General features: G+C 37.0%; 1 protein-coding gene across 8 annotated transcripts in view; it reads left to right on the top strand.

Moving 5' to 3' along the window:
* RMDN2 (regulator of microtubule dynamics 2) overlaps positions 1 to 14825 on the top strand; it is a 76662-nt gene that overhangs the window by 23480 nt on the left and 38357 nt on the right. For all 8 annotated transcript variants that reach the window (XM_070798515.1, XM_070798514.1, XM_070798513.1 and 5 more), the window contains 5 exons: positions 1565 to 1739; positions 3396 to 3498; positions 6006 to 6066; positions 12338 to 12413; positions 14667 to 14744. In XM_070798515.1, the coding sequence (XP_070654616.1) occupies positions 1565 to 1739; positions 3396 to 3498; positions 6006 to 6066; positions 12338 to 12413; positions 14667 to 14744 (493 nt within the window). The remainder of the gene's footprint in view (positions 1 to 1564; positions 1740 to 3395; positions 3499 to 6005; positions 6067 to 12337; positions 12414 to 14666; positions 14745 to 14825) is intronic.

Genomic DNA, 14825 nt, shown 5'->3' on the forward strand with positions numbered 1-14825 from the left:
AAGGAAATTTATTTGTCAGTATTGAAAATAGGTGTACTTCTCTCAAGAACTTGCTTCCTTTCCCTTTGTTAGTATCTGCTGGAGACTGTGACTGCTTCAGCTATTAGATGTAAAATCACATTTATGTGCCTTTTAGCAAGGGTAAAGGTATCTAAAGTATATGTACTTTTTTATTGGCCTTATTCACATTTGACTTTGTTTTTATCTTTTCTCACCACTTCTAACTCATTCTCTTCTGTGTTATATATCCTTATATACTTCCTTAAGATCTTTTTTAGAACAAATGTGAATGTGTGAATAAATGAAAATTAATTGTTGCATTATATGCCACCAAAAAGGAAATGTGGGAGGTAGCATGAATTTTTAACAACTAAGCTAAGGGTTAAAATATCATCTTGAACCACAAATTTATATATATATGTGTGTGTGTGTGTGAATATATGTGCGTATATACATATGTATATATAAATACATGAGTATATATATATTTAATTTATATATATACCTGACTGCCTCCGAGTTCCTACAACTCTATATAATTTGTTCAGCAGTATCCAGTGAGTATCCACTATGTGTCAGGTGCTGTTCTAGGCACTTGATGACAACAGTTAATAAAACAAAGAATTGTTTTAGGGATCATGTTCTGAGGGAGCATGCATTCTAGTGGAGAGATCCTGAAAAAAATAAGCATGTAGTAGGTTAGTAGAATATACAGTGTATCAGAAGACAGTATGTACTGCAGAAAAAACAAAGTCAAGCAGGATAAGGGAGATTGGTGAAGGAAATGCATGTGTGTTGGGAAGTGGTGGTTGCAACATTAAATAAAGGGGTCTGGATGGGCTATATTGAGATGACGACGTTCAACAGAGACTTGAAGGAGGTGAGGGTGTGAGTTATGGCTCAGATGGTAAAGAATCCGCCTGCAATGCGGGAGGCCTGGGTTTGATCCCTGGGTTAGGAGATTCCCCGGAGAAGGTCATGCTAACCCACTCCAGTATTCTTGCCTGGAGAATCCCCTTGGACAGAGGAGCCTGGTGGGCTACTGTCCATGGGGTTGCGAAGAGTTGGACACCACCGAGTGACTAAGTGCAGCACAGCACTGAAGGAAGAGCCATCCCATTAGGGGGAACAGAAAGCAAAGGTCTTGATGTAGGAGTGTCCTGGCTTGTTTAAGGAGTAGCTGGGCAGCCAGCATGCAATTGACTGAATGAGAAACATGCTGGGAAACAAGGTCAGAGAGTCGATTGAGGTGGGAGGCAAATCTCATCTAGTTTTGCAGATGGTTATTAGGCAATGTGCTTAGTCGCTCAGTCGTGTCTGACTCTTTGTGCCCCCACAGCCTGTATGGGCTGCTCTGTCCATGAGGATTTTCCAGGCAAGAATACTGGGGTGGGTTGCCATGCCCTCCTCCAAGGATTAGTACATGAGCTTTCTCTGAGTGAAAGGTACCATTGCAGGATTTCAAGCCTAAGAGTAGAATGATTTGACTTACATTTTAAAAGGATCTCTCTGGCCATTAGAGTATAACTTTCCAGAGAGTTGATGATTATTTCTGCAATTTTAGGTATGTTACAGCTAATACTGACACCGAAGAACAGAGTTTTCCAGTCCCTAAGGAGTTTAACACTCATGTGGAGGAATTAAATTTAGATGCCCTTATTCAGAGGGCTGATAATTTACGAGTGAATGAGTCCAGAAAAGTGGAGAGTTTTGAGCTGCTTTGTGACCACAAAGAAAAGGTAAGATATATGTGATAATAACCTGTTTGTATAGTTTTAATTTTTATTTAATCTACTTTTCCATTCATGTTATGACCACAGCAATTGTGTCACAGTTTACAAAAGCTAAATGACTGGTGTAAATTTTTTTATAATATTACTAAAATTTTTTTGAAAGTAAATAAAAAAGTTTATTCAAAAAACTAAGATCATGGCATTCAGTCCCATCCCTTCGTGGCATATAGATGGGGAAAAAGTGGAAACAGTGATAGATCATGAAAATGAAAGACGCTTGCTCCTTGGAAGAAAAGGTATGATAAACCTAGCCAGCATATTAAAAAGCTGAGACATCACTTTGCTGACAAAAGTCCATACAGTCAAAGCTATTGTTTTTACAGTAGTCATGTATAGATGTGAGAGTTGGGCTATAAAGAAAACTGAACATCGAGGAACTGATGCTTTCAAACTTGTGGTGCTCAAGAAAACTCTTGAGAGTCCCTTGGACAGCAAGGAGATCAAATCAGTCAATCCTAAAGTAAATCAACCCTGAATATTCATTGGAGGGACTGATGCTGAAGCTGAGGCTCCAATATGTATTTTGGCTACCTAATGGGAAAAGCTGACTCATTGGAAAAAACCCTGATATTGGAAAAGATTGAAGGAAGGAGGAGAAGAGGGCAACAGAGGATGAGATGGTTGGATGGCATCATCGACACAATGGACATGAATTTGTGCAAATTCCTGGAGATAGTAGAGAACAGAGGAACCTGGCGTGCTGCAGTCCCGTGGAGTAGCAAAGGGTTAACCTGGAGTCAGACACAGCAACAACAACAAAGGGTTTATTAGGCTCAAAGGTCATAAAAATGAGAACCAGAGATCTGGTTGATTATACAGATTGACATTGATTTTATCAATTTGATGTATTTCTTAAATATTGTATAACAGATAAAGGACAAGACATACTGCTTCTCGAGGGAGGAAAAGCTACACTTTAGTCTCACTATCTTTCAGTTATTAATATAACAGCCATTAGTATTTTACTGTATTTCTACTGGTAATCATTTTTCAGTGTTTAATGTTGGACTGAATTGACAAAGCTCATCCTTCCCACCACCACCACCACCAAAGGGAAAAAAAGGATTTTGCAGTATCACAAAGATCAGTAAATCTTCTTTCCCATGAGAAATTTAAGGCTGACTTTTGAGGATTTAGAAACTCTAAACACACGAACTCAAAGTTTTTAAATTTCTAGAGTTGTGCTTTAGGTAATTTAGGTAAAAAAAAATGTGATTGCTCTTTTGAATATATATGCTCTCTAATAACTTACAGATATTATCTGAAATGCCCATTGAGGCATCATATTGATAGTAGATAAGTTAGAAAGGAAAGCAAGGAGAGGATGCTACCACCCAGAGAGAATTTATAAGTTCTAACACCCGTCAGTTTTCTCTTCATAGGTGTGGAGCTGGTGTCTGCATAATATTCATTGGTTTCTAAGACCCAAATGTAAACTACCTTAGATCACATTTTATAGCCATGAATATTTGAATTTAAAGTGTGATATGCACATGAATACAGTCATTTCTAAGTACCAGTTTAGCTACCTAATTTTTTAAAATGTTGCAGTAGTTTAGTCACATTACTAAGTTTATCTAATGGGCAGTTCTGTGTGTTCAGTTTAGAGATGAAATAGAGTTTATTTGGCGATTTGCTCGTGCTTATGGTGACATGTATGAGCTATCTACAAATACACAAGAAAAGAAGCATTATGCTAATATTGGTAAGTATTTTGTGAATATTAATTATTCTCAGGTAGTAATCATTATTATAGTAAACCATGAATGAATTTTTAGATAACAGTATATGGTCTCTAACGGAGAAGGCAATGGCACCCCACTCCAGTACTCTTGCCTGGAAAATCCCATGGACGGAGGAGCCTGGTAGGCTGCAGTCCATGGGGTCGCTAGGAGTCGGACACAACTGAGCGACTTCACTTTCACTTTCCACTTTCGTGCACTGGAGAAGGCAGTGGCACCCCACTCCAGTGTTCTTGCCTGGAAAATCCCATGGACAGAGGATCCTGGTAGGCTGCAGTCCATGGGGTCGCAACGAGTTGGACACGACTGAGCAACTTCACTTTCACTTTTCACTTTCATGCATTGAAGAAGGAAATGGCAACCCACTCCAGTGTTCTTGCCGGGAGAATTTCAGAGATGAGGGAGCCTGTCTGGGCTGCCATCTGTGGGGTCGCACAGAGTCGGACACCACTGAAGCCACTTAGCAGCAGCAGCAGCAGCAGCATATGGTCTCTAAAAATATTTGAGCATATTAGAATAGGCAACTGAAAAACTCAAATTCCAGCTTTCAAAATTTATAAAATCATAGGAAGATGATACATTAAGTGGTAATAATTTGAGAAGCAATAATAATAGTAGTCTTTCACCAAAATTAAAATAACCCTTCTTACTTCCTATAACATAGAACTCCAGGTACCACAAAGAAATAACTACTCAGACTTTAATGTTTTTTTCAAAATTTATCTCAGTAAAACAAGATAAGCCTTGAGTTGACAATTGTTTAAGCAGAGTGATGAGTCCATGATTGTTCATTATATCATCCTGTTTTCTAAAGTAACAACAAAAGAATAACAGCCAGAATGCAAATGATTTGACAAGATCAATACAGAGACAGGCAATTGTAATTCAGTGCATAGGTAATAACCGCCTGGCAGAGAATCCAGGAGCCAGGAAATTGGAGACTTGGAGTTGAAGGGCATGGGCACTCAGTATGAAAGAGGAAGAGTTTGCAGACTCTTCCTCCTCATGACAGTATATTTGAACTTGTTATGTGGAGGGAAGATTGGATCCCTAGAGAGTACAAAATTCTTTCCTAACCTGCTAACTGTGGTGTCCCATTTCTGCAGTACATCTGTTGAAGTCCTATGACTGATCACACTTGTCTTGCAAATCAAATATGAATCATATCTAAAAGAACATATTTGTAACTTTCAGGATTAAATGATGGACACAAATAGACCACAAAATAATTTTTTTAAGGGAAATAGGTTTCTTTTCAGGCTGAAGCTGCATCAGTGCGGGTACAAAACCAGTATGTATACTACCCGGCTCCCTTTTACATTCTCAGAGCGATGGAATCGCCTCTATTTTAGGCTTACGGCAGTGCCCTCAAAGCTATTTTTGTTCACTTGGTAATGTAGGTAAGATGTTGATTTCGTTTTTAATGTTTTTACATTAAAAATATTTACGTTTTCAAGCACTCATTATCAAATTATTAACTCTTCTAATATATGCCCACAATGTAATATCAGTTGTCATTTTAAAAGACTGCTTTTTAATTTTTTCCAATTTATGTAGATTTCTACACTGCGTAGTTCTCTTAATGGAGAGAGCTATAGAATACCACCTTAACAAATAGGAGAATGATTTTAGAATAAAAGATCTTTATTTATAAAGATTATCTAAACTACTTATTTAGAAGAGCATTTTTCAGATCATTGGATCACATCATTGCTCTTCAAGCAAAAGAAAATTAGAGCAGAGAAAAGGAGAGTGTATAAAATAAAACAGCAGCTTTTTGAGAAAGATTTTGAGAATGTGGTTTAGACAAACCTCTATCCAGAAATTAACAGATTATTAAAAGTTATTCTAAAATGAAGTAAAATTATTTAAGGGAATTATTTATGCACTGAGTGTGTTCACTATCATGAATGATTAGATAAGAGCTTCTCTGGGACACCTTCCCTTACCCCTTTAGATAGAGTTGCTCTCTCCATTCTCTGCTATGCTCTTTTTAACCTTGTATTTATCTTTATACATAATTTTTTTGTTTATATACCTGCTGCCTACTGAACAGTGAATTCTTAGAGGTCAAGAATTGTGTTTTATTTGACTTTTTATTCCCAGGGGCCCACACAATATGTCATTTAGAAAATACTCAGTAAATGTTGGTTGAGTTAATTATAAAGCAATGTCTATTAATAATGATAGAATGACTTCTTTTGCGTTTGGTTAACTCACTTAGTCCAGTGAGTCTAGGCTTGAATGTGCATCAGAACCGCTAAAGGCCGGTTAATGCAGATAGCTGTGTCTCAGAGGTTATGATCAAGCAAGTCTTCCATGTGGCCCCAAATTTGCTTTTCTAACAAGATTCTAGGTAATGCCTTCTGGTATTGGGACCATACTTTTGGGAACTACTGACTTAATTCAATAATTTACCTCCGGCCAACTCACATGAAGGTACCAAACTGTAAGTACGTTTATCTTTCAGGAAAGACATTAGGTGAAAAAGCTATTATGAGAGCACCCAAGAATGGATATTGTCATCTATGGTAAGTACATAAAATTTATGCAGTAATTGTTCTTGTTCTGTTTATTCTCATGTATTTTTCAGTACGTATATTTTAAATGTTTTTAAGGTAAACTTGCATTGAATATTTCATAACTGAATCTACCAAGTCCAATAACTTTGAATATGACAAATTCTAATTAAATTATATTTGTTTAAGATTTTATTTGGAAACAAATGCTAAAATGGTGCCATGTTTCTAAATGAAATGTAAGGAGAATGCTTCAAAGAATAAAAGCACATCAGCCATTATACCTTGATGACAAGGTATATACATTCCATAAGTGAAAGAAAAGCCATTTCTAATATAAGAAAACTCAAACAAAGAAAATTTAATTAGTTAGATGGTTGTAGGTGGGCATCCTTGGGACAAAAAAATTTATTCTTGAGAGTATTGTTTTGTTTTGGATCCTTTATATATTTAGAATTATAAAACACAAGAATAAATATATTGCTTTTAATTAATACTTCATTTTACTCACAGTTGCATTTTTGCAACATTTCTCAGTTCCTTAATTATTTTTTCTCCCCAGCAATATAGGTATGTTAGGTGCTAGTAATAAATTTATCTATGACCCTTCTCTCAGACCTAGGTTTTCAGAAATCCACACCTCTTTGGGATTATTTTATTATTCTGAGATGCTTTAGGCAAAATCTCTCTTAAAATGGCTTCTCTTCTGCAGGTCCACGTTTATTCTCCAGGAAATTCGTATTTCCTCCGATTCAAAATTGCAATCCATTTTCTCAAAGCAGACCTGTTTCTTTATATTGCCACCAGCAGAGGGAGCACCACTCACAAACTCTGATTTGAAAATTCCCTGGGCAGGAATCAACATTTTTTATGTCCCCCAAACACTAAAGGACAAACTCTAAGGGACATGCCAAAATAAGAGCAAATCTTTTGAAGCTGCCATCACATGGCTTAAAATGAGATACAAGTCTACCGCATTCCCTCTCCCATGAGAAGGTGGGACAAGACTCCAAGTACCCTAGCAATTCTATTTGCAGAAATCGCCACCCCGCCACCCCCCGCCCCCCGCCATCCAGCTCTCTTCTGCTACAGAGAATTCTTTGCCTTCTCTTAGCTTCCTCTTTCTCTGGTGTCCTCTGCCTTGTCCTATGTGTTGTGTGTGCTTATTCGCTCAGTCGTGTCTGACTGTTTGCAACCCCATGGACTGTAGCCCACCAGGCTCCTCTGTCCATGGGGATTCTCCAGGCAAGAACACTAGAGTGGGTTGCCATGCCCTCCTCCAGAACATCTTCCCAACCCAGGGATCGAACCCAGGTCTCCCGCACTGGGGGTAGATTCTTTACTGTCTGAACCACCAGGGAAGCCCTCCTTCTCCCATACATGCATCTGTGTCAGTGAAGAATCACATTAAAAAAGGTACATTTGATGTTAATCCTCAACTTGAGGACACTTATCAGTGTGAACTTCCAAATTTCCATACAAGAACCATCCTGAATCTTCCCTGAAGGCATCATAAACACTTCAAAATTCACTGTGTGAGGACACATTATGCTTAACTCTTCCTTAGTGTATTTCCCAGCCTGTCTTCCACTAATCTGGCAACTTCTTCTTTGTTCATCTATTTTCACTTTTGCTGTGTGTGTGCATGTGTGCAAAGTCGCTTTAGTCATGGCCAACTCTTTGCCACCCTATGGATTGTAGGCCACCAGGCTCCTCTGTCCATGGGATTCTCCAGGCAAGGATACTGCAGTGGGTTGCCATGTCCTCTTCCAGAGGATCTTTCTGAGCCAGGAATCAAACCCATGCCTCCTGCAGCTCCTGCATTGCAGGTGGATTTTTTACCACTGAGCCACTAGGGAAGCCCTTTTGTTGTGTACTCACTGCCTTATTTGGGCTTCCCCAGTGGCTCAGCGGAGAAGGCAATGGCACCCCACTCCAGTACTCTTGCCTGGAAAATCCCATGGACAGAGGAGCCTGGTAGGCTGCAGTCCATGGGGTTTCGAAGAGTCGGACATGACTGAGTGACTTCACTTTCACTTTTCACTTTCATGCATTGGAGAAGGAAATGGCAACCCACTCCAGTGTTCTTGCCTGGAGAATCCCAGGGACAGGGGAGCCTGGTGGGCTGCCATCTATGGGGTTGCACAGAGTCTGACACAACTGACGTGACTTAGCAGCAGCAGCAGTGGCTCAGTGGTAAAGAATCTGCCTACAAAGCAGGAGCTACAGGACACACAGGTTGGATCCCTGGGTCGGGAAGATCCCCTGGAGGTGACTCACTCCAGTATTCTTGCCTGGAGAATCCCCATAGACAAAGGAGCCTGGCAGGCTACAGCCCATGGGGTCACAAAGAGTTGAACATGACTAAAGCGACTTAGCTCGCATGCAACTGCCTTATTTATAACCGTGATGTTTGACCATGAGGGAAATCTTGTCCATATGCACACAGAAACACACAGAGTACTGATCGATTTGTGTTTCACATTGTTTTTTTATTCCGTATAACTTTTTAATTAAAAAACAGTTCAAATCTGGTAAGTTAATAAAATTTAATAAATTCAAAAGTCAATTTTATCTTAATTTTTAGAATTTATTATGATGTACCTACTAGATTTAAGAATTCTCATTCAATTAAATTTAGTAATAGAGGTTTAGGCTGATGGAAAAGAAAAATTAAAACTTTGATTTGAGAAGCAATGGGTGAAATTTAGGTTGACTGATTCCATAGTCAATTGTAATAAAATATCATGAAAATGTCTTATTGTGCTGGAATTTTTCTCAATATGTTAAGACTTTTTCTCATTCATTGAGCATAAATGACAGACAATGGCCTCCAGGCCAAATGCAACTGCCTGCTTTTGTAAATAAAATTTTATTGGAGCACAGCCATCCCTGTGCATTTGTACATAGCACTGATGTTGAATAGTTGTAACAGACTCTGATCCCACAACCTAAAATGTTTACTACCTAACCCTGAAGCGAAAGTTTGTTGACCCACGGCTTACAGGGTGCTGTGATGCTTTATAAGCCTTCAATCTGAAATAAAAGAGCAATCATTAGAAATAATTTCACTGATATCAAGGGAATAATTGAAAAATAAATGTTATTTTAAAAACTTATTTTTCATCCTCATATTTTCCAAGTGAAATTGCCTTGTATCTCTAAAGCTAATTGTTTTTGTTGTACCAGTCTAAAACACTTCTAGAATCAAGAGAGCAAAATTACCAATGGATTCACAGTTTGTTAGCAATCAGGCCTGACCTTAATTATAAATAATGCCTTACATATTCATTTTGCTCTACTGTTCACAAATGATATCCACATGCATGTTTCGCAGAACAACCTGTTTCCGTTTTATGGAAAGTGTAAGCAAGGCAGTCTGTGTGTGTCGTGTTTGTGTGTGGGGGCTGGTATATGTGTGTGCCATGTGGTGTTGTGATTAGTAACCAAGAGTCACACGATAACTGGGGAAAATAAAAGCCAGATCTTATATTTGTATATACTCAGTATTTCATCTTTTACATTACTTTTCCTCTGCTTTTTCACAGTATAAATAGCATTGGCACTAAATCAAAAGTGCTTCTTGGAGTTGATTTAATAGTTGCTTACTAGTTGTTGAGACAGGGCTGCTTGTCAATTATTAAAATATTTGCCATACATGCAAAGAAAATACAGAATTTTTGTTAAAGCAAATATAGTTAGAACAACCTCTAGATGGAGGTCATAGACCATATTGTATATAGTTTCTTACTTGTTCCCATCAACCTAAGAGTTTACAAAGTAAAATTTTAAATTACATTTTTCAAGACAAACAGTATCAAAAAGAACAGCATATATACCACATACATGTAGATAGAGGTGAGATTGATTGCCAGAAAAGAAATGATGATTCTTTTGGGAAAAGTGGTCAGGTGAACTTTGAATTTATGGTTTGTAAGAAGATAAATAATACTTTAAAGAAACAGACTTTAAAAAAATTGAGACTCTGGTGACAGATTATTTTATAAGGGAAAATGCACATATTTCATATTATGGTTTTCATAAGTCATGTTTTTTCCTTTTTTCCCCTTCACTTAGAGTAACTTGTAAAGAATGTGCTGAAAGAACTCTGTAAAAGCTAGATCAGATGTGCATAAGCTTTTCTGATATTTCAGAAAACAGATGATTTATTCCACCACTATAGATTAATGAACATAGAATCTTTTCCTTTGACTCCAGCATGAATAGTTGATTTGGTTTTCTGTGAATGATGAAGTTCAAGTAGATCCAACATAGATTTTTCTAAAAATGTGACATCATCTGTTTTTTCTTTGCTAATGAATAGAGTAGGGAAATTAAGCTAATTATCTGGATTTAAGGAAAGCATGAAGACAAGTTCACCTGTAATCTTCTTGGAGACGATGTTAAAATACAGGCAAGATTCTGGGTTACCTGTGCTGTGAGAATGGTTTGAGCCTCAATTATTCAACAGAATATCTGTTGACTATCATTATCCTATCATTCCAGATCTGAATCTTAGACACTAGTGTGTTCAGTCATTTGTTTCAGTGAGTGAAGATGTGGAAGGTATTCTTATAAAGGTTGCAGCTGGCACAAAATTAGGAGAAACAGGATGGATGATGGATGACAGGAGTAATTAAAAGCTTTTCACATATGGAAAAGAGATACTAAAAAAGATGTGAATTAACAGGGATAAATATGAAAGGAGGGATGGAGAGAAAAATGTCAAAATTCAAGGACATGAGGGAAAAACAGATGGAAATTAGAAGGGAGCATGAGTGTAGTTAACAATAATGTATTAATATTGGTTCATTATAAAATTTTTCAATATCGTATATCAATATTGCTACAGTTGTGATGGGCTTCCCAGGTGGCTTAGTGGTAAAGAATGTGCCTGCCAATGCAGGAGATGCAGGTTCAATCCCTAGGTTGGGAAGATCCCCTGGAGAAGGAAATGGTAACCCAATCCGGTGTTCTTGCCTGGGAAATCCCATGGACAGAGGAGCTTGATGGACTACAGTCCATGTGGTCACAAAAGAGTCAGGCATGACTGAGTGACTAAATAACAACACTTATGATAAATGTATTATAGCAATTTAAGATACTATTTAAATATAGTAATTTAAATAATATCTCCTAATATAGGTAAGTTCTCAGCTCACCTTTAATAGGTTGCTTTTGTCATAACTCTTGCTTTTACTGTTAGGACATTATTGATTTTCCAGTGAAAATTAAGAGGTCAAAAAAGTTATAACTGAAAAGTGGCCATTTTATTGGTTGTGCATAAGTTTTTGTGAATTGTGTGATCTTCTGTGTCTAGGAATGGTCTGACTATTCCAAATTAAGAAAATTGTTCTCTTCAACTTCTTATTTGAACGTTCATATGCATATTCACAGAACCAATAAGCTAAATAACACCCAAAATTGCATTTTCCACTTCAGTTATGACAATGTAAGTGAAAACTAGGACCTACTTTTGAAATACTGATATTTAGGTAAATGAATATTTTGCCTCAGACAGAAAAACTCTAAATACTTTTGTACAGAAATAGTCTGAATGTAAAAAGTAATATATGCCCAATTTTTAGAGGAAGCAGTTTGCTGAACAAATATTGTATCCAATTTACAGTCAAGTAATTATTGATGTAAATTTTATATTCCTAATGGAAAAAAAGTAAAGAATTCATGAGATGCAATATTGTAGTAGTGTGTTTCCAACGAAGGATTGAAGGGCATGGGGAATTTTTGAAAAAACATAGTCTAAAATTATCTTTGATTTTAGTATTTTTTAAAAATTTTTATTAGTTTTTGTTTTTAGTGATGATATTTATTTTAATTTTCAAATGATATTAAAGGGAACCGTGAACTTTTTATTTTTATGAAAAAGAAATAGGAATCCGTTGACACAGTATATTTTTCAGTTTAATACTTTTAATTTGATTAGACTTTCCTGAGAGTCTCTTAGTGACTTTGATGTTGATTGTAATAGCAGCAGCTCATCTTTCTTGAAACTCACTCGTGCCGGGCACTATTCTAAGCAATTACATTTTAGATATTTTACCCTCAGCACTTATACAAGATAAAAGGTGTTAGTATCCCAAGTTATAGATGAGGAAACTGGCTTCATGTTTATGTCAAGTATTTATTATTTTTAGGGTCCTTGCATCTATATGAATACTTTTGTTAAATATTAATGAATAGTTTAGATATATTTTTTAAATGTTAAATTTCATGATATTTAATTAAAAGTTTACACAGTATCCACTGTTTTTATCCTTTTCAGGTATGCAGTTTTGTGTGGCTATGTATCTGAGTTTGAGGGCTTACAAAACAAAATTAACTATGGATATCGCTTCAAGGTATTTCTTGATATTAAAAATGTTCTAATGTAGCTTGTTAATGTTCCATTAAAAAGTATAAATCAAATTATTCAACAAATTTATCTCTAGGAATTCATCTTTTTTACTTAAATGAAATGTCAGTTTTTAAAAGTACTGTGCCAAAAAGAATCAAGCTCTTTGGTTGATTAAAAATTATTATTATTATTATAGAACCTGAAAGAAGTCACAAAGTAGATGAGTATTGTTTTTCTAAAGGCAAAGTCTTAGCCTTTTGGTCATGAGCTCACCTACATCATAAACATGGCTGGAATTAATTCATTAACATTTTCTACAAATTAATTTGTTAGGAGGGGTAGAATTCAATGTAGGGCTTAAATTTGCCATGATAGATGAGTAAAATGAGTAATAAGCATACTCGTTATTTATAATTTGCCTATAGTTATAGTCACAGTGGTTACAGGACTGGAAAAGATCAATTTTCATTCCAATCCAAGAAGTGCAATGCCAAAGAATGTTCAAGCTACCATACAGTTGCACTCATTTCACATGCTAGCAAAGTTATGTTTAGACTCCTTCAATTTAGGCTTCAGCAGTACGTGAACCGAGAACTCCCAGATGTACAAGCTGGGTTTCAAAGAGGCAGAGGAACCAGAGACCGAATTGCCAACATTTGTTACGTTTTGGAGAAAGCAAGGGAGATCCAGAAAAATATCTACTTCTGCTTCATTGACTGTGCTAAAAGCTTTGACTGTGTGGTTCAGCAACTGGAAAGTTTTCAAAGAGATGGGAGTGCCAGACCACCTTACCTGTCTCCTGAGAAACCTGTTTGTGGGTCAAGAAGCAACAGTTAGAATTGGACATGGAATAACTAACTGGTTCAAAATTGGGAAAGGAGTACATCAAGACTGTATATTGTCACCCTGTTTATTTAACTTCTTTGTAAAGTCATCATGTGTAATACTGGACTGGATGAATCACAAGCTGGAATCAAGATTTCTGGGAGAAATATCCACAAGCTCAGATATGATGATACTGCTCTAATGAAAGTGAAGAGAATCTAAAGAGCCTCTTGATAAGGGTGAAATAGGAGAGTGAAAAAGCTGGCTTGAAACTCACCATTCGAAAAACTAAGATCATGGCATCCGATCTCATTACTTCATGGCAAATAGATGGGGAAAAAATGGAAACAGTGACAGATTTTATTTTCTTGGGCTCTAAATGCAGATGGGCTCTAGATTGGCTCTAAATGGGCTCACTGCAGATGGTGACTGCAGCCATGAAATGAAAAGATGCTTGCTTCTTGGAAGAAAAGCTAAGACAAACCCAGACAGCATATTAAAAAGCAGACACCACACTGCCAGCAAAGGTCTGTATAGGCAAAGCTGTGGTTTTTCCAGTAGTCATGTGTGGTTGTGAGAATTGGACCATAAAGAAGGCTGAGTGCTGAAGAACTGATACTTTTGAATTGCGGTGTTGGAAAAGACTCTTGAGAGTCTCTTGAACTGCAAGGAGATCCAGCCGGCCAATCCTAAATGAGATCAAACCTGACTATTCACTGGAAGGGCTGATGCTGGAGCTGAAGCTCCAGTACTTTGGCTACCTGATGCGAAGAACTGACTCACTGGAAAAGCCTCTGATGCCTGGCAAGATTGAAGGGAAAAGGAGAAGAGGGCAGCCCAGGATAAGATGGTTAGATAGCGTCACTAACTCAATGGACATGAATTTGAGCAAACTCCAGGAGACGGTGTAGGACAGAGGAGCCTGGCACGCTATAGTCCATGGGTCACAAAGCATAGATATGACTTAGCAACTGAACAGCAACAGTAAATAGTTATAGTCACTCAGTAAATAACCCCTCAGGGTCAATAATTGTAAGGATGGGCAAAGAGTTCTTTGTTTTCCAGCTCCCTATAACCATTTGACAATGTTAAGTGGGTAGATTCCTCTATCACCTAGTTCTGCTCTTCTTTTTCTCCATTATACCCACATCATTTGACAATCAGTAAGTATTAGGTAGGCAAGTCATGGGCAGACAAAAATGCGACTTGGATGTTTTCTCTTTTTAAAGTGACATCCTCTGTAGCCTTATTAAATCATAATCACACTTCTAGTTGTGAGCATTTTGATGATTGGATTATTGATAAGCTTAGTTCTATTAATGATAAAGGAAGAAGCAACATCATAAAGTCCCTTTGAAATTGTTAGGCAGAGTTCCATTCAGCACTGCCTGAAACTTGGGAGATGAAATTTTTTTTTAAAATTTTCTTTCAGGAACATCTAGATAAAGCAATCGAATTTTTACCTGAAGAACCCTTTTTGTATTACCTCAAAGGAAGATACTGTTACGCTGTAAGTTGAATGCTTCTATCTGTAAATCTTATTTGAATATACTATGATTATATGATAGATTTTCAGTGGCTTACTCTTGTT

This window comes from Bos indicus, chromosome 11 (genome assembly GCF_029378745.1).
Source record: "Bos indicus isolate NIAB-ARS_2022 breed Sahiwal x Tharparkar chromosome 11, NIAB-ARS_B.indTharparkar_mat_pri_1.0, whole genome shotgun sequence".
In the NCBI taxonomy this organism is placed as follows: Eukaryota; Metazoa; Chordata; class Mammalia; order Artiodactyla; family Bovidae; genus Bos; species Bos indicus.